The sequence below is a fragment of the Hyperolius riggenbachi genome, chromosome 1 (assembly GCF_040937935.1).
Source record: "Hyperolius riggenbachi isolate aHypRig1 chromosome 1, aHypRig1.pri, whole genome shotgun sequence".
Taxonomy (NCBI): Eukaryota; Metazoa; Chordata; class Amphibia; order Anura; family Hyperoliidae; genus Hyperolius; species Hyperolius riggenbachi.
Window position 1 is genome coordinate 198,858,909 of NC_090646.1, and position 26,603 is coordinate 198,885,511.

At 43.6% G+C, this 26,603-nt stretch overlaps 1 protein-coding gene across 1 annotated transcript in view; it reads left to right on the plus strand.

The window, feature by feature from the left end:
• Positions 1-26,603, plus strand: part of MGARP (mitochondria localized glutamic acid rich protein) — a 92,440-nt gene that overhangs the window by 13,575 nt on the left and 52,262 nt on the right. The window contains exons 2-3 of the mRNA XM_068278526.1: positions 15,289-15,392; positions 18,196-18,434. Coding sequence (XP_068134627.1) covers positions 15,289-15,392; positions 18,196-18,434 — 343 coding nt within the window. The remainder of the gene's footprint in view (positions 1-15,288; positions 15,393-18,195; positions 18,435-26,603) is intronic.

A 26,603-nucleotide genomic window follows, 5' to 3' on the forward strand; every position in this document is an offset into this window, starting at 1 on the left:
AACACAGAGGATAAAATGGGACACTGAATATATCTAGAGGTGTCCTTTATTTACTGACCAAAAAGCATGTGAGTGTTGAGGCAGAGACCTGATGGTAGTTATTACATGGATTACAATTTTTCGGGCTTGTGTCAGTGGTTGCCTTTACATCAGGTGATATACATGGATTGGCAGTCAGGTTGGTCTCTGCTTCAGCACCTACTTCAGATGCCACTTCTTGCTTTTCTTCTGGCCAGTAAATAAAGGGTGGCTTTGGATATAGCCAGTCCCTTGCTTTGTTTTCTGTCCTACATTCATAACTTCTTCCCTCCATCAGAGAGTCTGGAGAAATTCAGTAATGTGGCGCCTGATGTCACCCATCTGTGGCCTATACTTCAAGTTTTGTTTATGTTTTCTCCAGCTGTCATACAGCTATTGGTGAGTCAGACAGAAGTATCAGCATTTCTTTCTACCTTTGTTGCAATGTCCTTAAGGTGGCCATACACTGGTCGATTTGCCATCAGATCGACCACCACATAGATCCCTCTCTGATCAAATCTGATCAGAGAGGGATCGTATGGCTGCCTTTACTGCAAACAGATTGTGAATCAATTTCAGCATGAAATCAATACACCATCTGTGAAGCTGCCGCCGCCCCCCCTGCATACATTACCTGATCCGGCCGGCGCGAGTCCCCCGGTCTCCGCTGTCCCTTCTCCGCTCTGGGCTCCAGGGCTCCAGCTTCACTTTACTTTCTGTCCGGGGAAGTTTAAACAGTAGAGGGCGCTCTACTGTTTAAACTTCCTGTCGGGACAGGAAGAAATGAAGCCTGCCGGAGCCCACAGAGGGTATACGCGCCGGCCGGATCAGGTAATGTATTGCCGCTAGCGTCGGTCATCGGACACACGAATGCCACTATCAACGCACTCCCGACCCACCGGCGATCGAGCGAAATCTTCCGCACGGACAGATTGACGGGAACGATCGATTTCGGATGGAAATAGATTGTTCGGTCTGCGTTTGCACAATGATTTCACAGCAGATTCGATCACAGTGATCGAATCTGCTGTATATCTGCAGGAAATAGTATAAGTGTATGGGCCCCTTTAGAATGCTTCATGTTGTACACATTCTGTTCCTGTTTATTACAGCTGTTATCTTGTCACAGGTTCAAACAGTTATGTAAATGTCCTAACATCTACAGTGGGATGCGAAAGTTTGGGCAACCTTGTTAATCGTCATGATTTTCCTGTATAAATCCAGGGCTGTGGAGTCGGTACAAAAATCTTCAGACTCCAACTCCGACTCCTCAGTTTATGAAACAACGACTCCGACTCCGGGTAACCAAAATGGCTCCGACTCCTTAGTCTAATATTTAACAGGGCTGTGGATTTTGTACAAGAATCACCCGACTCCGACTCCTCTGTTTATGAAACCACGACTCTGACTCCGGGTGCCCAAAATTGCTCCAACTCCGACTCCACAGCCCTGTATAAATCGTTGGTTATTATGATAAAAAATGTCAGTCAAATATATCATATAGGAGACACACACACAGTGATATTTGAGAAGTGAAATTAAGTTTATTGGATTTACAGAAAGTGCGCAATAATTGTTTAAAATTAGGCAGGTGCATAAATGTGGGCACTGTTGTCATTTTATTCATTCCAAAACCTTTAGCACTAATTATTGGAACTCAAATTAGCTTGGTAAGCTCAGTGACCCCTGACCTACATACACAGGTGAATCCAATTATGAGAAAGAGTATTTAAGGGGGTCAATTGTAAGTTTCCCTCCTGTTTTAATTTTTTTCTGAAGAATAGCAACATAGTTACATAGTTATCTGGGTTGAAAAAAGACGTAAGTCCATCGAGTTCAACCAGAGAACAAAGTACAACACCAGCCTGCTCCCTCACATATCCCTGTTGATCCAGAGGAAGGCGAAAAACCCTTACAAGGCATGCTCCAATTAGCCCCAAAAGGGAAAAAATTCCTTCCCGACTCCAGATGGCAATCAGATAAAATCCCTGGATCAACATCACTGGGCATTACCTAGTAATTGTAGCCATGGATGTCTTTCAACGCAAGGAAAGCATCTAAGCCCCCTTTAAATACAGGTATAGAATTTGCCATAACTACTTCCTGTGGCAATGCATTCCACATCTTAATCACTCTTATTGTGATGGGGGTCTCAAAACAACTCTCAAATGACCTGAAGATAAAGATTGTTCACCATCATGGTTTAGGTGAAGGATACAGAAAGCTGTCTCAGAGATTTCAGCTGTCTGTTTCCACAGTTAGGAACATATTGAGGAAATGGAAGACCACGGGCTCAGTTCAAGTTAAGGCTTGAAGTGGCAGACCAAGAAAAATCTTGGATAAACAGAATCGACGAATGGTGAGAACAGTCAGAGTCAACCCACAGACCAGCACCAAAGACCTACAACATCATTTTGCTGCAGATGGAGTCACTGTGCATTGTTCAACCATTCGGCGCACTTTACACAAGGAGATGCTGTATGTGAGAGTTATGCAGAGGAAGCCTTTTCTCTGCCCACAACACAAACTGAGTCGCTTGAGGTATGCTAAAGCACATTTGGACAAGCCAGCTTAATTTTGGAATAAGGTGCTGTGCACTGATGAAACTAAAATTGAGTTATTTGGGCATAACAAGGGGCGTTATGCATGGAAGAAAAACAACACAGCTTTCCAAGAAAAACACCTGCTACCTACAGTAAAATATGGTGGTAGTTCCATCATGCTGTGGGGCTGTGTGGCCAGTGCAGGGACTGTAAATCTTGTCAAAGTCGAGGGACGCATGGATTCCACTCAGTATCAGCAGATTCTGGAGACCAATGTCCAGGAATCAATTACAAAGCTGAAGCTGCTCTGGGGCTGGATCTTTCAACAAGACAACGACCGTAAACACTGCTCAAAATCCACTAAGGCATTCATGCAGAGGAACAAGTACAACGTTCAGGACTGGGGACTGAGATGGCCATTACAGAATATACTGTAATTGAAAATCTGTGGTGTGAGTTAAAGAGAGCTGTCCATGCTCAGAAGCCATCAAATCTGGATGAACTAGAGATGTTTTGTAAAGAGGAATGATCCAAAATACCTTCAAACAGAATCCAGACTCTCATTGGAACCTACAGGAAGCATTTAGAGGCTGTAATTTCTGCAAAAGGAGCTACTAAATACTGATTTATTTATTTTTTGTGGTGCCCAAATGTATGCACCTGCCTCATTTTATTGAAACAATTCTTGCACACTTTCTGTAAATCAAATAAACATAATTTCACTTCTCAACTATCACTGTATGTGTCTCCTATATGAAATATTTAACTGACATATATATGTCAATATGTCAATAAACATTGACATATGTCAATAACCAACGATTTATACTGGAAAATCATGATGATTAACAAGGTTGCCGAAACTTTCACATCCCACTGTATGTCAATGTCAAATAATCTCTATGTACCTCAAACTGACCCTGTAGTGAGAGGCATATGGAGATGGCCATATTTCCTTTTTAAAAAAGCCAGTTGCTGGGCTTTCCTGTTGATCTTTCATGCTTAAAGGAATACTATCGATGTATGCATTTATTTTTTAAATGCTGTATGTTGTAGCACACATTAGGACAAGTATTAGGAGCAATTTGATTCCTCACACAGCTGTTCCTCTCAGCTGTAAAATCCTCCCTCAGTTTTGGAGTCGGTGTTGGATACAAGATGTATCTAAATACTGACTGCTCCCAGAGGGCTAGACCATGTCTCTGCACAGGGGAGTTGCTATCAACTCCTCAGTTTATAGTTTAATTATCACCTTGCTGAAAGAATCTTGTTGATATGGTGGTAAGGGGTTAAAGCCTCATCTACACGCGTAGATGAGGCTGCGATCCGGCGGCTCGATTAGCCGCCGGATCGCCTCTTCCGCGTGCCCGCCGCGTCCCCGCTCGCTGCGCGTGCGCCACATTCGATTCCCTGCTCGTCCCCGCCGGTGCCGCTTATCTTCCGCTCGATTCCCTGCCATTGTCCCCTCGCGGGGAGTGAGCAGGGAATCGGCGGAAGCAAGATCCGACCTGTTGGATCTTATCAATCGAGCCGCATCAGCGGCTCGATTGATAAGGAGCATCGCGGCCGCATCTACGTGTGTAGATGCGGCTTAAAGATTCTAGCAATGTGTGTTTATTATCTTTGCTTCTCTTGACTGAAAAATATACTAATAATGCTAATTGTAAACAGTGGTCTGCCCCTCTCAGCAGCTTGTAAAGTGGATGCAGCCTGGAGTGAATCATCATGGCAAGCAGGCAACCGGTCTCAGTGTAAACACAGACTAGGGTTATAGCTAGTTATATTCCAGCAATATTACAGCTCATATAGTTACCTGTTACTACCTCAGATCAGCCTATTTCTCCTCATGTCTCCTGCATGCTGTGAGTGACACAGTGAAATATATTTGTGAGCTGTGCGAGAAATGAATTTTTAAGCAGGGATAGAGTGCCCCCAGTACTAGTGTTAATGTGTACACTAATATAGAGTATTAAAAAAAAAGTTGTTTCAATCGATAGTATTCCTTTAAGTACCATCTGAGGTCCTGATATAGGTAACTACGGTAATATTGCCATGCACAGACAGCACACTTCTGCCAACAAGTACTGCAAGTTACTCTATTAGCGTGACGCGTGGTACTCGAGTAGCGCAACAGCTGCTCCGTTAACACTCTTTATTAATTCGCACTACCATAGCATCGTTTTCCCTACTCGAGTATTACGGGTTGTACCAATAGCGTATCTTGTGGTACGCACTTGTGAAAGTAAGGGTAATATTGCCGTGTGCTGCCTGTGCACGGCAATATTACCACTGTTTCCTGCATCATGCCCTAAATCACATATTTAAAATGTTACTTCTGCTGTCAAACAGGAAGTATTGGGAAGAGCACAGGGTGGAGCGCCATGGCTATCACAATGATTACAGTGCAGTGTGTTTCGTCAGGGTAATGCACAGCATGCAGTCCATTTACAGGGTAATGTGTGTGTTTACAATGGCAGTGAGGCATACTTTCTCAGTACTGTATGCTTTACTGTGTGGTTGAACGCTACTGCACAATGTAAATTCAGCTCTGCTCCGTTGCAATCTTCTCACAACGCAATGTGCACAGGGACCTCAAAGCTAGGGACACGCTACATTAAACTTGGTTGAGGAAGGCGTTAAAGGATGTATGAGGTGAAAAAAATAATAGCAGATTTACTTACCTGGGGCTTCCTTCAGACCCTAGAAGCCTATTTGTCCCTCGCTGCAGCTCTGCTCTTAGCCAGTCTCCTGGGGGTCCCCTCCATAGAGGCCATGTCGGGGGCTTCTGTGCATGCGTGGACGCGCCTCTTTTAGTCCTGCTACTGTGGCTGGAGGTTCTGCACAAAACACTCCCAGCCACGGGAGCAGACCACAAGCAATGTGTCTGCGCGCTCAAGCATGCGCAGAAACCACCGGGACGGCGCCCACTACGGAAGCTGGCGGCGAGGGACACATAGGCTTTTAGGGGCTGGAGGAAGCACATTTGTTATTATTTTCTTCACCTTAGGTATCCTTTTAAGGACCGTCTAGGCCGAGAATGTTTACAAGAGCAGCCTGACATCTTCAAATGATGCAGCATGCCAGATTTTTCTCAATAGGATGCCCAACGGACTCCTGAGAACTTAGATCTCCTCCTTACTCTGTCCCACCATCAGCAGTCTCTCACTTCCTGACATATGCCATGCGTTCTTCCTCCTACAGCTGAATGGCAGCGTTTGTACCCCCACACGTGTCCACATCTGACTCATGGCATTGTTGTCTGCCAGTAAGAAACGTCTGAGTGCATATTTTTTGATTATTTTGGACATCTGCCTTAATATTTTAAATCTTATTGATTCTGTAATCACAGTTCTCATTAGTTGTGTTTAGTTATCAATCAGAACTGCTCTAACAATGTTACCAATGTGGCGACTGATACTAGAAATGTGATCTAAAATGTTGCCTTGTCATTCAGTGACAATTCTAACATCGATTGATTAGATACATAAATACATAGGCCATACACTTACCGCATTTTTTTCTCTTGATATCTGTACGATTTGATAGAATCTGCTAGAAATCGTAGCTGCAAACAATTCCTGATCGACCAATTTGTGTTTTAACTTACATGCCTGTTGGATATAAGAAGACACCAACAATCGCGTTTATTTTTGGAATGTTGTATTAGCCGCCAGCTATCTGTGAGTTTTGAGCTTGGATTCCTTAAAATTTTGCTCGATTTCCAGCTGAAATCAGTTGATTGTGCAGGATGGAATATTTTGCTTGGTTCTAAGCAGGTCAGGAGCGCGTTGCTAGCAGCGCTCGAATCGATGACTGATGAAGTCACTTGTCCACGTCGTGGTTCTGATCTCTTCTCTCCTCACTGGCTGCCTTATCCTCTCTTCACTCCTTTCTGCTAGACGTACCAAGTGCTAGAGGCCAAATACTAGAGGCTTTTTGTGGTCATGTAAGGTACGTGCCACAGTGTTTGACCTCTACATTACGTCACACTTGTGCTCGGGGACTTGAAAGTAAAAGAACAGGAGCTGGCGGGGAGAGACTGGGACCGTGCGGTGGATAAGTGACTATAGTGCACGGCTTGGGGAGGGGCTGTGACCCACTCACAGCTTGGGGAGGGGTTGTGACCCGGCAAGCGCAAAGATTTTCAAAGATTTCAGGCTTAAATTGATTGAAAATATAATCTTAGTGTATTGCATAGAGGGAGTCAATCAGATAGCTCCATGTCTCTGATTAGATAATCTGTTAGTCATATCGACCAGTGTGTGGCCAGCTTAAAGTGAACCAGAGACGAAGGATCCTCATGTATTTTACCATATATGTCAGTGGGAACATTAGAGAAAACACCTACCCTGCTCTCTGTTTCATTATTTACTGTTCAGATTGCTTTTTATCAGCCCAGATAAAATCCCCGACTGAGCATTCAGTCTGGCTTTGCTATAATGACTCAGCTATAATGATTCCTGAGCAGAGCCACAAGGGGGCAGGCTTGGGCTTGAAAAGACAGCACAGAAGACAGACTCAGCTATAAAGATTCCTGAACAAAGCCAGACTGAATGCTCAGTCGGGAATTTATCAGGGCTGATAAGAAGCAATCTGAACAGTAAATAATGAAACAGAGAGCAGGGTAGGTGTTTTCTCTAATGTTCCCACTGATATATACAAGTAGTCCTCGGTTAACGAACAAGATGGGGACTGTCCGCTCGTTCTTAACCTGAATCTGTCCTCAAGTCGGGACAGCCACCTTTGCCCCCGTTTTTAAATGCAGAGTAAGCGCAGCGGAAGGTAAATAGAGGACATTTCACCTGATCCTCGGCGGTAGAAGGTCTCATCATGGTGCCCGGAAGCTGCGCAGCCCGTCCTCTCGCTCTGTCCGCTGTTCCCGGTGTCGGCTTCACATGTGTCGCATAATGACGCATTAGCAGGTGCTGCCACTAGGGGTCTTCTCCTGATTGCGTCATTATGCATCGCATAAGAAGCCGCCGGGGAACAGTGGACGGAGCGAGAGGACGGGCTGCGCAGCTTCTGGGCACCACGATGGGACCTTCTACCGCCGAGGATTAGGTGAGATGTCCTCTATTTACCTTCCGCTGCGCTTACTCTGCATTTAAAACGGCGCAGAAGATGTAGTCCCCGGGGCGGAGCATTAGTCGCGGCGTTCGTATCGGCGGGTCGTTCGTAAGTCGGGCGTTCGTAAACTGGGGACTACCTGTATGGTAAAATACATGAGTGTGCTTCGTCTCTGGTTCCCTTTAACCACTTGCAGACCGCGCACTCATAACGCGCGTCGGCAAAGTGGTAGCTGCAGGACCAGCAACGCACATCTGCGTCGCCGGCTGCAGGCTAATTAATCAGGAAACAGCCGCTCGCGCGAGCGGCTGCTTCCTGTCAATTCACGGCGGGGGGCTCCGTGAATAGTCTGCAGGCCGCTGATCGCGGCTCGCAGGCTAAATGTAAACACAAGTGGAAATAATCCGCTAGAGCCCACCCAGCACAGATCTTGGAAATCAGTGCTGGTCCTTAAGGGGGGGTAATGGCTGAGTCCTGAAGTGGTTAAAGGACAACTGTAGCTAGAGGGCTATGAAAGCTGCCATATTTATTTCCTTGTAAAGTGTACCAGAGATGACAGATTTTAATGATTTTTTACTTACTCGGGACTTCTTCCAGCCCCAAAAGAACGGATGGGTCCCTTGGCATCCTTCCGAGGGCATCCGTTAAGCCGCGATCAGCTCCGGTATTCGGCTCAGTGACGTCAGCAAGGGGCCTTCTGCGTATGCGCGGACCGTCTGCACAAGCGCAGAAGACCACGGCTGACGTCACGGAGTCAGACTGAGCCTGACTGAGACGAATACCGAGAGCTGATCGCGGCTTAACGGAGGACTTTGGGAGGACGGCGAGGGACGCATCCATGCTTATGGGGCTGGAGGAAGCCCTGGGTAAGTAAAAAAATCTTTAAAAGCAATCGTCTCTGGGTCATTATAAGCAATAACAGTTGCCTGGCTATCCTGCTGATCCTCTGCCTCTAATACAGTTAAGCCCCCTCTACACGATACAATTTTTTGTGCGATTTGATTCATCGATGGCAAATCGAATCCCGATCAGACATGTCGGATTTAATCGAATCGATGAATCAAATCGCACAAAAAATTGTATCGTATAGATGGGGCTTTGGACACAAACCCTGAACAAGTCTATGCAGATCAGATGTTTTTTCGCATTAATGTCAGATCTGACAAAATAAACTGCGTGCCTGTTTATGGTGAGGTTCAGACACTACTGCAGCCAATTATATCAGCAGGGTTGCCAGGCAACTGGCATTGTTTAAAAGGAAATAAATATGGCATCCTCCAGATTCCTCTCATTTCAGTTCAAACAACCATTCCCTTTAAAGGACAACTGAAGTGAGAGGGAAATGGGGGCTGCTATATTTATTTCCTTTTGAACAATACCAGTTGCCTGGCAGACCTTCTGGTCTATTTGGCTGCAGTAGTGTCTGAATAATACACCTGAAACAAGCATGCAGCTCATCTTGTTAGCTTGTTCAGGGTCTAGAGCTGTCGGCAAATTAAAAGCAGGAATGCCAGGCAACTAATATGACTAATACTAATTACTAATTTAATATTAAAAGGAAATAAATATGACAACCTCCATATCTCTCTCACTTAAATTGTCCTTTAAATATAATGGTCCTTTGCATTCTAATAAAAATTGGTATTTTGTTGCCTTTCATAGTGATAACTTGAATCTATGTTTATAAATATATATTTTTTTTGTTCAGTAATATCCACAATAAATAGTAGGCAATTGGTTTCATCAAAATAAATCAGATTTTTTTTATTGGTTCCTGTTCTTTGTCTTTGTTCTTTATTATATCAGCCTACATTAATATTGTAGTACAGATTGTTCGAACTGTTAATTTTTATCTTTTTTATCTTGATTTTAACCTGGTGCTTGTATGGTATTATATAAAGCAGCTTTACAGCACAGAGTAATCGCGCTTCAGCCATCTGTCAGCACCACAGCATAGATAGGAAAGCCATTCATAAACTCAAGTGACGGTTGTTTGGCTTACTCACTTCCTGATTATACAACTGCTGAAATACTAGCCTAAAAATGAGTTGTTAGGTGATATGAAAGCAAATTATTTATTTATAGGTATGGTCACTGAAGCAGAAAGCCAGCATATAGACTTTGTAGTTTTTTGTTTTTTTTATTTACAGCCATGTAGGAAGTAGAATAAATATTTATTTTTAACGATGAGTTTTTTTCTTTCTCCATATTCTAGTGTTAAAGTGAACGGGACCTTAAAAGAAACAAAATAAGCACCTGACAATGCTATGTACATAGATCCTTGACATGATGACTGTTTGTCTTTTTCATGTTTGGATATATGCATACTGTCCCAATGAGACGTTATCTTGCTTGTATGTTTTTTCGCTGAATATTTTCAGTACTTGCGTATTATACCATCCAGCACATTTGGGAGCCTCCTGTTAAAAATATATCTACTTTTCTTGCAAGGTTGAATCATCTTTAGAAAGCTGAACGTCTTGGCTTTTATTTGTACCAGGTCCCAGGTCGGTATGACACACGGTTTCTGAATAAGTGGGTGCTGAAGGAGGGGTGCCCCCTACACTTAGCTGTCGCTGTTACTATTAGAAGCCTCCGATCTCTACAGTGGTGTGAAAAACTATTTGCCCCCTTCCTGATTTCTTATTCTTTTGCATGTTTGTCACACTTAAATGTTTCTGCTCATCAAAAAACGTTAACTATTAGTCAAAGATAACATAATTGAACACAAAATGCAGTTTTAAATGATGGTTTTTATTATTTAGTGAGAAAAAAACCCTCAAAACCTACATGGCCCTGTGTGAAAAAGAATTTGCCCCCTGAACCTAATAACTGGTTGGGCCACCCTTAGCAGCAATAACTGCAATCAAGTGTTTGCGATAACTTGCAACGAGTCTTTTACAGCGCTCTGGAGGACTTTTGGCCCACTCATCTTTGAGGATTGTTGTAATTCAGCTTTATTTGAGGGTTTTCTAGCATGAACCGCCTTTTTAAGGTCATGCCACAACATCTCAATTGGATTCAGGTCAGGACTTTGACTAGGCTACTCCAAAGTCTTCATTTTGTTTTTCTTCAGCCATTCAGAGGTGGATTTGCTGGTGTGTTTTGGGTCATTGTCCTGCTGCAGCACCCAAGATCGCTTCAGCTTGAGTTGAGAAACAGATGGCCGGACATTCTCCTTCAGGATTTTTTTGGTAGACAGTAGAACTCATGGTTCCATCTATCACAGCAAGCCTTCCAGGTCCTGAAGCAGCAAAACAACCCCAGACCATCACACTACCACCACCATATTTTACTGTTGGTATGATGTTCTTTTGCTGAAATGCTGTGTTACTTCTACGCCAGATGTAACGGGACACGCACCCTCCAAAAAGTTCAACTTTTGTCTCGTCGGTCCACAAGGTATTTTCCCAAAAGTCTTGCCAATCATTGAGATGTTTTTTAGCAAAATTGAGACGAGCCTTAATGTTCTTTTTGCTTAAAAGTGGTTTGCGCCTTGGATATCTGCCATGCAGGCCGTTTTTGCCCAGTCTCTTTCTTATGGTGGAGTCGTGAACACTGACCTTAAAGGGACTCCGAGCTGACAAAAAAAAGGAAAGTTGTACTCACCAGGGGCTTTCTCCAGCCCAGTGCTGGTCGGGAGGTCCCACGCCGGCGTCCTGGCTCCTCTCCTTCTCGCCGCTCCGGTATGGCTGACAGGCCGCAGCCCGGGCGACACTCGGTAGAGTGTCGGGCTGCAGCTTCCGCGTATGACGCGGATTACGTCACACGCCGGCCGCCTCGCGTCATCACGGCGGCCGGCGTGAAAGTACTGCGCATGCGAGATTAAAGCGCGCATGCGCAGTACTTTCACGCCGGCCGCCGTGATGACGCGAGGCGGCCGGCGTGTGACGTAATCCGCGTCATACGCGGAAGCTGCAGCCCGACACTCTACCGAGTGTCGCCCGGGCTGCGGCCTGTCAGCCATACCGGAGCGGCGAGAAGGAGAGGAGCCAGGACGCCGGCGTGGGACCTCCCGACCAGCACTGGGCTGGAGAAAGCCCCTGGTGAGTACAACTTTCCTTTTTTTTTGTCAGCTCGGAGTCCCTTTAATTGAGGCAAGTGAGGCCTGCAGTTCTTTAGATGTTGTCCTGGGGTCTTTTGTGGCCTCTCGGATGAGTTTTCTCTGCGTTATTGGGGTAATTTTGGTCGGCCGGCCACTCCTCTGAAGGTTCATCACTGTTCCATGTTTTTGCCATTTGCGGATAATGGCTCTCACTGTGGTTCGCTGGAGTCCCAAAGCTTTAGAAATGGCTTTATAACCTTTACCAGACTGATAGATCTCAATTACAGTACTTTTGTTCTCATTTGTTCCTGAATTTCTTCGGATCTTGGCATGATAGCTTTTGAGGTGTTTTTGGTCTACTTCTCTGTGTCAGATAGCTCCTATTTAAGTGATTTCTTGATTGAAACAGGTGTGGCAGTAATCAGGCCTGGGGGTGACCACAGAAATTGAACTCAGGTGTGATAAACCACAGTTAAATTTTTTTTAAACAAGGGGGGGCAATCATTTTTTCACACAGGGCCATGTAGATTTGGAGTTTTTTTTCTCACTAAATAATTAAAACCATCATTTAAAACTGCATTTTGTGTTCAATTATGTTATCTTTGACTAATAGTTAACGGTTTTTGATGAGCAGAAACATTTAAGTGTGACAAACATGCAAAAGAATAAGAAATCAGGAAGGGGGCAAATAGTTTTTCACACCACTGTATATTGGGCGGGATTGACTTTAAAGCCTCATCTACACGGGTAGATGAGGCTCCGATGTGCCTTATCAATCGAGCTGCTGATGCGGCTCGATTGATAAGATCCGACAGGACGGATCTCCCCACCGCAGATTCCCTGCTCGCTCCCCGCGAGGGGACAATGGCAGGGAATCGAGCGGAAGAAAAGCGGCGCCGGCAGGGACGAGCGGGGAATTGAATGTGGCGCGGCGGGCACGCGCGGGGACGCGGAAGAGGCGATCCGGCGGCTAATCGAGCCGTTGGATCGCAGCCTCATCTATCCGTGTAGATGAGGCTTAAAGTTCCCATTGACTTTAAAATGCCCATACACACATCGATTGATTCATTTAAATGTTTTATTAACTGAATTTGGACAAAAATCTATTGAAAATCTAGGTCGATTGGGGTGGGGCAGGGGTGGTGGTAAATTGACGGACCATATCATTGTATTGCACAGTGTGATCAATTATCAATAGATTCCCTACTTAAATATATTAAAATCAGTGTGCTTTGAGTTGTAGGAATCAATTCCTTATGAATCGACTCCTTTCTTTTGAATTAATTGATGGTTTTTGAACTTTTTTATCTTAGATTATGTTAATTGATTTTCCAATGTCATACTTCTAAACAGTAGCACCAAACAAAACAACAATTCGAACAACAACAAAAAAATAACTACTAAAGGTACAATCCAAGGCATGTAAAATGCAGACAGTAGATAAAATAATTTAGAAGAAACGCAGTAAGTGCATCAAAGCATCATGATATCTCAAAAGATGCAATGGAACAGACGGCATAATAATAAGCATGGAACACTCAAGCAGAATAGAGTCACCCACAATCATATGACTTAATCTATCCTGGACTGAAATGTCTAAATGCCGGGTTTTGATGTCAGAGGGATTGACCCAAATTGACCATATCTTAGCAAATTTGGTAGATTGGTTACGACATTGGTAAATCAGCTTATATTGTGGTAGAGCTGAGTTCACTAGCCTTTTCCAATCTGACAAACTAGGTACATTCTGGTTTTGGAATGCTATATGTGTTGTGGTCACCTTTAGTTACTGATTTCAGACTGTATATTGAAACGCTGTATGTGTATGGTCACCTTTAGTTACTGATTTGAGACTGTATATTGGAGCGCTGTATGTGTATGGTCACCGTTAGTTACTGATTTGAGACTGTATATTGGAACGCTGTATGTGTTGTGGTCACCTTTAGTTACTGATTTGAGACTGTATATTGGAACGCTGTATGTGTATGGTCACCGTTAGTTACTGATTTGAGACTGTATATTAGAACGCTGTATGTGTTGTGGTCACCTTTAGTTACTGATTTGAGACTGTATATTGGAACGCTGTATGTGTATGGTCACCGTTAGTTACTGATTTGAGACTGTATATTAGAACGCTGTATGTGTTGTGGTGTATGGGCTTACACAAGTGTAAAGAGATCCGTCTATGGAGGTGGTGTGTTTATTCAGTCTTCTTACTGCTGTCGCAGTCATTGTATTTGCATGGACAAAAGCAAAGCACCTTTAATTGTAGGTTTTCATTTCTGCAGCCATGCACACTCTAACATAAACTAAAGCCTGTTATTCTTGTGAGAGTGATGTACTTGTAAATTTATTAGAAGGGGTGGTCAATGAGATGCAAATAATTTTGATTTGATGCAAATGTTTTATGGTCATTGATTTTATGCAGCTTGACTTGGTCCAATCAAATGCAGCAGTTGTAGTACCTGGTTCATTTTCAAGCTGCATATAGTTTTCAAAAACTCTGCATCCAGTTATTTAATCTCCTTGAACATCCATATGATTGACTTGTCACCAAATATTTCCAGAAGTATGACAGATGTGAGCTCAAAAAATGCTTAGGTCAGAGCCTTATGCTGGGCATACACAGGTCGACCCGGCGGCTCGATTAGCCGCGGGATCGACCCCCGCCGCCGTCGGGATCGATTCCCACTCATCCCCGTGGGCGCTTCCTTATTTTCCGCTCGACTCCACGCTGTTGTCCGCCCGCGGGGATTGAGCGGGGAATCGATCCGGCGGGTCATCTGACCTGTCGGAAATTATCAGCTGGGAGCATCGGCGGCTCGATACACGATACAGAAGCGAACCATGTATCCCCAGCATAAGATGCATAATATTTTAGGAATAACAAATATCATGCACTTTGAATTGCTGATGAGTTCAATCATGTGCTGGAGTCTTGTATTTGTGTCTCAAGTAACAAGATACACCCCACAGAAATCTCCTTTACAAGAACATATGGCACACATTACAATATGCCCTCCCTTCCCGTGTTGTACAATAAACAAATTATTGGTGTCCAATCAAGTGAAAGCAAGAAGTTTTAAATCAGGATGATACCATTTATTGGCTAACTACAAATGAATAAGAAAAAACAAGCTTTCGGCCTTGCAGCCTTCGTCAGGTTTACATCCTGTTAGTTTGCAAGCTGGTGGTACAGACAGCTTATATACATGCAACATCAAAAGGAAAAACAGATATTTTTTTTCAAGCATAAATACGTCATTAAGATGCCTTAATACACACAGACCATCTAAATGGGGTAAGATAAGGATCCTTGTTTACTTCATTGCTCACAGACCTGGTATTAGGATTGACCCAGAAGTATCGTAAATTCTTAGTTCACAAGTTCAGCTAGAGTGGCTGAGACAGTTCATATATCATCAATCTCATACCAATATAGAAAGTTGTTGTCCTTATTCAAGCCCTTCTGCACAGCTTTGAACCAATTTATAAATTTTGTTTCTGCTATTAATCGGTCATTTGACGTTTTGAAGCCGCCCTTCAGGGCAGTGACACGAAGATCATCCATGCTGTGTCAAGTGAGTAACATTGTGTGTTTGTCGTCTGTTCCAGCTCCTGTCCGTCAGATGTCCGCTAGCAGTGTGCCAGGCTCTGCTGGAAGTTCTCTGCCTTATTACTTGTTCGTTGGTGTGACTACGACGGGTGCAGGAGTATATGTAAGTATGGCTACCAGTGCTGGAAAGTTCTTTAATGGTTTGTTCCTATAAATATAGAGCAGGTCTAAAATCTGCTTTCTGTTTTTGCTTTTTAAAATGAGGTTTAAGCTTTTATTAGTTCATTCAGAACAAAGAGTGCACAGTGTCATGACAGCAGAAAATGTATATAACTAAAGTCCAATCATAAGCTGATCATGAAAGGACAGCTGAAGTGAGAGTGATGTGGAGGCTGCCATATTTATTTGCATTTAACCACTTCACATTCCATGGTTCTTTCCCTTCTTAACCTCCCTGGCGTTCTGGACGAGCTGAGCTCGTCCAGAGACAGCGGAGGTCACCGCTCAGGCCCCGCTGGGCCGATTTTAATTTTTTTTATTTTTAAACACGCAGCAAGCACTTTGCGTGTCCTACCTGATCTCGGCCCCCCCGAGACCCCGTGCGCTGCCTGGCCAATCAGTGCCAGGCAGCGCTGAGGGGTGGATCGGAACTCCCTGTGACGTCACGACGTTAGTCGCCATGGCGACGGGGGAAGCTCTCAAGGAAATCCCATTCAGAACGGGATTTCCGGACGGGTCTTTGCGCCGGCGGCGATCGGAGGGGTGGGAGGGGGGAATCATGCAGCTAGTGCTGGGTTAGCTACATGAAAAAAAAAAAACGTGGGAATCAAAACGCCAGGCAGGTTAAGATTCCTGACAATTTTGTCATCAAAGTCATACACGTGTAGTTTTTTTTCAGGACAAGCTAGGCTTTCTTTGGGTAATAGATACATTGCTAGGCAACAGCAATGCATATGTACAGTGTTGGGTCCCGGAGCTGTCGCTCTATTGATCGCATGCGATAGCTACTGGCGGCAGCCATTACAGGTTTCTGCTAATATTAGGGCTAAGTATAGGTGATACAAGGGGTTAATTAGTTAGGTAGGAGTTAAGATTTGACTTGGGGAGGAAAGAGAAACACTTTATTATTTAATGGGAACACTGTCACTTTAATACTTTTTTTTTTCCTCTTGGTTTTATGAATGAGTGCTGCTATTAGCAGCACTCATTCACAGTTAAATGAATGCACGGGCGGGACCGGCAGAAGCGCACATGTGCACGCGCAGGAGCGCTCCGCAGCCTTTTAACTGGAATGTTCAGGGGGGCCAATTAGGATGTGAAATTCATGTCCTAGAATCTTAAAGGACCCCCGAGGTGAAAATAAACTAATGAAATAAACGATTGTATCTATCTTCCTTCTCCTAAAAAATGAGTATTTTAGATAAATCCACAGTTTTATTTTATGTTTAAATCTACTTTTTAAGTTTTAACTGTTTTATTATTTTTGCTCAATGACACATTTATTGAAGTATGCCAGGGCTAAAATCTATGCACTATTGACCCTTTTTATCTCCCTCCTGCTCTCAGAAGCCATTTTCTGTTAGGAAAGTGTTTTATAGTTGGAATTCTTATCGGTGAGGGTCACACTGTAGTCACTTCCTGTCTGAGTCAGGACTGAGTCAGCCACTTTTTAACAAACTTGATTTTTAACGTTCAGGAAGGCTCTAGGTCCTTAAAGTCCCCCTGACCTGGTTCCCTTTTCTAATTCCCCCCCCCCCCCTTTTCCTTCCCCGGATACTTTTAATATAGTTTTGTTACTGGTGCTGTGATTAGCACACAGCACTATTCTCCCCCCTCCAGCACCCCCTGTAGCCCCTCGTAATATTTCACTAAGCAGAACATGGAATATGGGCGGGAAGGAAGTGGCAATTCTTCCTCCCCTCTGCCTGTTCATAATTCAGCCCCCCCCATTCGCTGCTATAGTTCCCCATATGATTCTCTGCACTCAGTGCACAGGCGAGCTGTATAGGTTTGTTTTTGTTTTGTTTTTTCCTCCAGTATAGGTTTGTCAGTCATAGGTGCCTCCAGTATAGGTTAGACAGCCATAGGGGCCCCAGGTATAGGATAGACAGCCATAGCGGCCCCCAGTATAGGATAGACAGCCATAGGGGCCCCCAGTATAGGGTAGTCAGCCATAGGTTCCTCAGGAGTCTGTAGAAATAGAGAGGAGGGGGGAGAGGCATCACAATGGGAAAGAGCCGCCAGGAGAGGGACCCGACTCCCCCCTCCCTCTCCTCGGGCCCCCCTCCATGCTCCCCTGTCAATTGAAAAGATGTCTGGGGGCAGGGTGTTAGCAATTACTCATCTTTCAGACTCCAGGCGGAGTTCACTTGCCGCCAGGCTGCTCTGTACAGCGCCGCTCACAGGAAGTATTACGCGGCGCTGTACAGAGCAGCCTGGCGGCATTTGAACTCCGCCTGGGGGCCGGAAGTTGAGTAATTGTTAACACCTGCCCCCGGACATCTCTTCATTTGAGGGGGGAGCATGGAGGAGGACCCGAGGAGAGGGAATGAGCAGTGGGTCCCTCTCCCGGTGGCTGAGTCCCATTGTGCCTGAGTGCCCCCCTCTTCCTTTTTTGCATTCCCCTCTCTCACTGCACTTTGGGTGGTCACCCGTACTCCTCCCCGCCCATAGAAATGGGCCTGCTCTGAGCCTTCCCTATTCATAGGTAAGTATCTGATTTATCTATGTATTTAAATCACTTCAGATTAACTTTAAAGCTGTACAGCATGTAAAGATTTGTAGTAAATAGGATAATGGCTCATAACTTGCCATCTGAATTTATTTCTACAGTACACTGTAAGGTTGCATTGACTGCCTGGAAAGCATATTTTCTGGAAAATGTAGTTTCAACTTAACATATAGTAAACCACAGAGACAGATGGGCAATTTTCAGCATTTACTACGTGACCCTTCTTCCCCTGCAGGTGTACCGACACCTGACAAGAGACTCTGAGCGCCATCGTGAGCGTGATGAGCTCATAGAAAAACACAGAGTTCAGCTGCTTAAAGGTGAGTGTTTACTGCAAAGTGCAGAAGTTTCTCAGTGCTACCTTTTCTATCTTTTTCATTGTATAGCACCACAGGTGATGTTGGCAGCAATAACTATTATAGATTTTTTTCTCCCCATTTTTGGTCAGTATAACCAGGCTCTTTATTTCTGCATGTCCTAGCTCTTATTCATGACTAGAGGATGATCTATTCACTGCAAATAATTTCTAACATTCACATTTTATGTAAATGATATGCAGCTTGAACTTGGACCAATAAGAGTTGATAGGAAGTTATTCTGATTGGTCCAATTTCAAGCTGCATATAAATAACATGAAATTTGAATGTTAGGAGAAATTATTTATAACTCATTGATCATCCCTTTTCATGACTGCAAGTTGGTACGAGTGATTGGGAGCTGGCTAGTCAGCAATAGATCGTGGCAATCTGGTCTTAACAGAGATAGAACAATGCCAATTTCCTGGCTGCCCTGCTGATCTTTCATCATACTTTGGTAACAAGCATGGACCTACTGTAGTCAGACTTTAGTTCCTGACCTTCAAGGATGATAGGCAGCCTCACATTTATTTCACTACAAGATAATTTAAAGTCTTAATGATATTTGTATCTACAAAGTCTGCAACTTGTTTGTGCTCCCTTGCATTAAAGAGTTTTTGTAAATGAAGGTAAAGGAAATTTTGAAGTAAGAGAATATGGAAGGTGCTATCAATTAGTTAAAGGACATATGAACTGAGAGATATAAAGGCTGCAAAATCACAAACACTGGTCCACATGACAGCCCAGGGGCCCCAGGTCTCACTCACTCGCTGGGGCCCCCAAACCACCATGCGACACCTAGAGGGAAGTGCGGGCAAGCCCTGGACCTCTCACCTCCAGGGAACTCACCCCACCACCTCTAAACTGAATGCCAAATGCAACAAACACAATTGCTAACTTCCAGCCAGAGCAATATCCTGCCTCTATCTGGCCAGCAGACGCCAGTCAGCCAATCAGGTGCACTGTCATACACCCTTTGCCTGCTGTACCATACCTAGCAGGAATTACATAGATTAGCATTCAGGTGGGAGGCTTCGGTTGGACGCAATCGTGAATTGCGTCGTTTACAGGGACGCCCCGTGTAGGCACATCTCCCACACGGTCCCCTCCCTAACCACTCACCTGTCAACCGCATCCTAGAAGCTGCAAAAAATAAATTTAAAATCACAAACACTGGTCCACATGACAGCCCAGGGGCCCCAGGTCTCTCTCTGGGCTGTCATGTGGACCAGTGTTTGTGATTTTAAATTTATTTTTTGCAGCTTCTAGGATGCGGTTGACAGGTGAGTGGTTAGGGAGGGGACCGTGTGGGAGATGTGCCTACACGGGGCGTCCCTGTAAACGACGCAATTCACGATTGCGTCCAACCGAAGCCTCCCACCTGAATGCTAATCTATGTAATTCCTGCTAGGTATGGTACAGCAGGCAAAGGGTGTATGACAGTGCACCTGATTGGCTGACTGGCGTCTGCTGGCCAGATAGAGGCAGGATATTGCTCTGGCTGGAAGTTAGCAATTGTGTTTGTTGCATTTAGATATAAAGGCTGCCATGTTTATTTTCTTTTAAACAATGCTGTTGACTGGCACTACTGCTGATCTCTTTGGCTGCAGTAGTGTCTAGATCCCACACCTGAAGCAAGCAATATGGCTAATCCAGCCAGACTTCAGTCAGAATAATCTGACCTGCATACTTGTTCAGGGTCTATGGCTAAAATTATTAGAGATCAGAATCAGAATCTTTATTTCGCCAAGTGATAGATAGAGGCTCAGCAGGACAGCCAGGCTACATGCATTGTTTAATAGGAAATAAACATGCCAGCCTCCATATACTCACATTTCAGGTGTGCTTTAAAGAGGACCAGAGATGAAGCACCCTCATGTATTTTACTACATTTATCAGTGGGAACATGACAGTAAACACCTACCGTGCTTTTAGTTTCATCCTTCTCTGCTAAATCTGCCTGTTATCAGCTCTGATAAGAATCCCCGACTGAGCATTCAGTCTAGGTTTGACCTGGAATCATTATAGCTGATTCAGTCTTCTGTGAAGTCTTTTCAAGCCCGCCCCCTCCTGGCTCACCTTTCCTGCTTTGCATACTCAGAGCTCTGATGACATGGGACGGGCTGCTCTGCTGAGAAAGAAGCTCTCAGTTTCATTCCTATGAGAGACGCTTCCTACAGGCAGCCACACAGCATACCAGAATAATAAAGTTGAATGCACACAGATAGATGAAAGGCTGCAGCAGCTCTGCTTGTCTATAGTTTCATAGAACCTAGACAGAACATCCAGAACAGCTCATAACCCGGAAGCAGAAGGGGTATGAGCTGGCGGCCATATTGGATTTTCCTGGAGCAATAATGGATAAAAAAAAACACTCAAAAGGCACACCAGAGCGGTGAGCATTCGGGTAGAGCATTTATTCCTTATAAGCTTACAATCCCTTTAAAATGTACCAGAGATCATTAAATACAAAGAATCGATACTTACCCGGGGCTTCCTCCAGCCCTATAAACACGTGTGAGTTCCTCGCCGTCCTCCTGCGGTCTGTCGTTTAGCCGCGATCAGCCCTGGTAACTGACTCAGTGGGGCCCAGTCTGGGTCTTCTGAGCATGCGCAGAAGACCCAGACTGACGCGACTGAAGCAATTAAGGGAGCTGAACGGCAGACTGCGGGAGGATCAGCTGATTGCGGCTGAACGGCAGACCGCGGGAGGATCGATTCTTTGTATTTAATGATCTCTGGTTTACTTTAAAGCAAATACTTACTTGGCTCTTTTAATCCTTTGCTTTGAAAACCTTCGGAGTCACTGGCCAGAATGCAGGTCAGTTGTTTTCACCCCACCAACTGCATGCTTGTTCCCACTACTGTAGCTAAAGGAACAGTTTTACAGCCAGACTATTGAGAGTTTTTGTTAATAAAGGAACGATGTGTGCCTCCATTTTCCTTTTAAAGTGGACTCAAATTAAAAATATATTTTTACATAATTTATTTTCTAAATTATAATAATAAATAGCAGCCTTTTTTCAGCTGCATGATGACAAATATAAAATATTTTACATTTATTGGAGGAACCCCTCCCTTCCTTTCATATTGCCGGGACAGAATCCGGCAGACTGGTGGAGTAGGAGGTGTCCGGCAAAGGAGGAATTGCTAATGGCTGCCCCCAGTATAACCCTAGCTATGAAAAGAGAAGGGTGAAAAGCATGCACTGAAATGATCATAGGTTTGAAGGAGTGTTTATTTATCTTTGTATGTGTCAGAGTGGTGCAACTAAATATTTTTAATTAAAAAAATGATTGGTTTGGGTCCGCTTTAAGTTTAGGTTCCCTTTAATCCTTCCTATATGTAATGGGCCTATTTTTCACATTGGAGAAACAATTTACTGCACCCTTTCTATCATATTTTTTGTCCCATTATACTGATGGTAAATGTATGAATCTTCAATTCTTCATGTTTCTTCCCTTTAATGCTGCTTATGAAGAAAGTGGTGAATAATTATGCTTTTGAAGTTCTGCAATCTATGTACCCACATAGCACATGTTCTGGAAATGATCTCTGCAAATGAGTTGGTATCGATGTAAAATTGCAACCAACCAGTGTCGGACTGGGAGGTGGAAAATCTGAGGAAATCCACCTGCTGGCCAAGCAGCAGTAACCCTGTGTTATCACTCCCAATAGAAACCTGTAGCAAGTCTTCACTGTGAGCAGCAACACCTGATTACTGCTGCTTGGCCAGCAAGTGGATTTCCTCAGCTTTACCACCTCCTAGTCGGACACTTCAACCAACTCTGACATCTGTTTTCAAGTTAGCCAATAAATGGTATCATCCTGATTCAAAACTTCTTGTTTATGCTAAATAGATATTGCTCAATTCATGCAGTCCAGTGATAACAGCTGAATTAAATAAATTATCTTTCAATCCACTCTGAGTAAAGCAGACAGACCATGAAGAGACAGGATACTCATTGAGTAAAAGCTACCACCTCATCCTTAGGGCTTGTTCACATCATTTTGTGCAAATGGCCGTGCAATTGGAACGCAACGCATACGATCGCATGCCATCTGTGCAGCTATGCATTCATTACAGTGAATGGGTCAGCGATGCGCTTCCCGAAAAATGCATGCAGCAGTTTAGACACCGCATCACACTGCTGCGTAGCGCATGTGATGGGAACTGCAGAAGTGCTGTCTGTGCACTTCTGCTGTTCTTGCGTGTCGCACATCAAATGCGTTCCGGGAATGCGCACGGCAACGCGTATGATGTGAACGAGGTCTAAAAGTGGACCTGAACTCTTGCACAGGACAGAAGGAAAACATATAGAGTAGAAATGCACCCTGCATGTATTTAGAGAGTTTAGCCTGTTTAATTCCCCCTCATTTGTGTCTGATCACAGGTTGTAATTTAATCTCTCCCTGTGTCACATGACTGCCACGGCCGAGATGGCAGATAAGCTCATTTGAAAGCACAGGCTGTTAACAATATGTCTGCTTCCATGAATCAGGAAGTAGAAAGTGCAGACTTATTTTAGGATTTGTATCTGTAGTAACAAAGAAATGTTTTTTGTTTAAAGGCTATTATGCTGTTGTGTATCTTTTAGAGCAGACTGGATGTTCTTAGTCCGCTTTAAGAGCAGAGTGGATGTTCGGATGTCCGCTTTAAGATATAATTTCCTTCAATACTACTAGAAGTTCTGGTGAATCAGCTCAGACTAATTGTGATAATTCTACACATAGGTTACTCTTATTGAATACATTGTCTTGTGTTAACAACATTTTTTTTTTCTTCCCCTCTCTTTGCTCCACAGAAGAGAGTAAGTACATGTTTTTTAATACAACCTTCTGGTAACGTTTCCTCCTTTTGATGGTGCTTGCAAAATATATTTCTTTGCCTTGGTCCCATTGCCTAATAATTGCATTGCGCTATAGTGAGAGATGTATTAGTCTGGTTATAACCTCCTATATGTGTGCTTGCTGGTGCACACTGCACTGCAAGGTTGGAGGCCCTGGGCTCAGCAGTATATTATGCTTGTCAGTGTGTCCCTAGTTTGAACAAGGGTTTCTTCGCAGTTTTTAGAAACAATTTACTTCTCACTGACGCATTAAAATGAAATCCTTTCTGTCAGAGTAAGACATCTGATCATGTTATTTTCACATTTTACAAGCTATGATGGCTCACAACATTGTATGTTGACTCCTTTTACCTTGTGAAGTGAAACTGCTTTTACCCTTGTTCACAACAACCCCCCTTTCACTTTGTGTTTTCCGTGACTGTATGAAAGTGGCCTCTGTGTCTTTATTCATTCTGGTTAGCTCTTAAATATTTTTTGTGTTTCTCCAGCCATTTTTTTTCAGCATGAGCATCACACATTTTTATTTAGCTCATGTTTCTTTTATTTTTCTCTAATTGTCACTTTTGCTTCTTACGATTTCCAGAATAAAGGCCAAGGGGAGATACCTACTAAACTTGAACAGCAAAAGGGATAGTCCATCTTGCCGTGTTGCCTAACTAGTGATGATATCTAGTCGCACGCCTGCCCTTAAAAAGCCACATTATTTTTAAATTGATCCTTTTTATTTTTAACAGTTCTTATTTAATACTGTATGTAAAGTCCCCCTTTTATCATACAAGGGGTCTGATCTGGTTTTGATTGTTGCATTTTGTGAAATTTGTTAAGTTAAAAAAAATCGGTTATGGCTGATTGCTCTGATTATCTGTGTGTAAATGACAGTCCAATAAAAAGACCACTATGAATGTTGTTTTTGACTTGCTTCCTTTTATTTTTTTTCTTTTCCCTACTTTTAACTGGGATTTCAGAGTAGGGCTTTTCTTAGACTTAGAGGGTCCAGTAATGGTTCCTTGAGGTGATTGTGGTGTCCTAACCCTGAAAGTGTGGGCTTTCTGTGTGTTGATGTCACTAACATGCACTATGCTTGCTTGCTTTCCCTGTCACACATGGCTGCTGCCACTGTAGATATGCTTAGTGTGAAGGAACTTCTAGCTGAACAACAGATTCTGAAAGAGTGAATTGCAGCAAAATAAATGCTAAGGACATTGACAAGGTATTTTGCTGTAAGGCACATTTTCATACTAGGATGCAAGCTTTATAGCTGGTGATATTAATGGAAAGCACTGCATTCTTGTTTTGTACTACTACTCTGGTCTTGCATTGGAAATAGGAAATGCTTCCTTTACCCTGTATTCAGTTTTCTCTGGTAGCTTCTACAATAGAGCGTGCAGCTTGGGTGAGCCGAGCATGCATGCCTGAAAGAGGTTACTGAGCAGAATGCTACCTACGGAAAATGATTGCAAATGGCAAAGTCTGGTGACTTACATAACCAAGGTGCCATGTTGGACGAGTTCTGGCATTAACCTTTGAAGCCTATCTAAAGTTAAAGTAAACTGCTTGTTCCACCCAGTTTAGTGATAGCCCATATCTTCCCATGCCTCTAGCACTTTTTCCGTAGGTAGTGGAATGTGCAGCGGCATTCTGAGAGGAGGCTAGGCTCATAACAGCCCATAACAGCTGTTTTCTATTTTTTTCACCTACCTTCCCATAGATTAATTTGCATACTACCTAGTGTTAGCCTACGGGAAAAGCAAAAACTAGAAGAGGTGCCGCAGTTGCGTCCTATGAATACCATTGGTGCTTGAAGATATAGCTACACACTTCATTACCTATGCAGAAGGAATGCAGGGGGCAGTAAGAATTATGGATTAGTGCTAAAGTTGTCTATACTAGCTTCATTAGCCCAATGCTTTTAGCTTAAAATAGACATTTTCCACATACTTGCCCCTACTATTAACATAACCCCAAGCATAACCTATCACTAGCTACAACAGTGGCTGAATCATCACACTAACCCTACCATTAGCCTAAACTTGCCTTATTATCCTCTAAAATTGAAGCCTCCATAGTTGAGTTCTCCTAGTTGTAAATCAATAGTTACTGCTTTGTGGCACAGGTACGCAGATATGGCATTTTGACTTTTCTGTGGTTCCCTTAATAATAGTTCGAAGAGATTGACTCCATGTTACAGCTAAGACATAAAACTTTCAGAAGGCTGTTCACATAATACCCCCTTTCTCTGGTAGCAGACTTGCTTTTAGGCGGGAGGCCTCCTGCTTCAGTGACTTTCCCAGTGGTAGGAACAAGATTATCCTGAAATTAGATATCCAAACAGGCAAACAGCATTTTGTGTGAGGGAAAAACTGAAGTGAAAGAGTTACACTGTTTGTGCATGTTTTTCTTCAATTGACTGAGCTCACTAATACTCTTTCTAATCTTCCACAGTTGCACAAAAAATAATAGTTTATGAACCATAAAAATGCATTCACTATACACTGAAAATTCTTACTGTTGCTGTAATATATGAGCCCAATGATTTTTAGGTATAGATGGATGTATGTAATGATTAAATCACCAACTCATTTCTCCTGTGTCCGTGGTGAGATCCCGAAATTAAAGCCTTGTATGTATGCGAGACGGTTCTTGAGCAACCTTGGTGATTTTGGCCACCTCTAATTAGAACCTAGAATTGTATGGTGGCCTTGGATTCTCCACCAACCCAGAGGTGGTGGTATTCCAATCAATATGCAACCCACAGAGTCGGCACCATCGATTTGTATTAAAGCTCTTTTATTCCATCAAAAGTGGTATAAAAGGTAATCTGTGACAGCGACAGCCCTGCTGTTTCGGTCTTGCGACCTTTCTCAAGCTGTTCAGCATTACATATCAATGATGTTTAAAACCAACACCCTTATATACTCATTCCACCTACACCTAACCAATCAGATTGAAATCCAGCAGCCAATCAGGAAGGGGTGGCCATCCAGCAGACCTGATAGAGAACAGCACCTCTTAAAATGCAAATTTCAGACCTCCCATACTGGTGTGACCAGGCCTATCCCTCATACTTATTCCCCTCCCTCCCATTCATCAGGAGTATATGGGGGAGTATTATGCAATCACCTGTGCACTCAGACAGCCTACTCAACAATCTCCGTTTAGCAGACGGGTAATATGTAATGCTGAACAGCTTGAGAAAGGTCGCAAGACCAAAACAGCAAGGCTGTCGCTGTCACAGATTACTTTTTATACCACTTTTGATGGAATAAAAGAGCTTTAATACAAAACGATGGTGCCGACTCTACTGTGGATTGCTTATTGGAGTACTACAGTTCGGAGTACTGAGAGTCTGGGCACATCAACTTTCCCACTCCTGAGTGCTTGCTTCACACTGGAAAAGCTAATCAATATGCAACCAGATATTTGCCAAAATATGATCA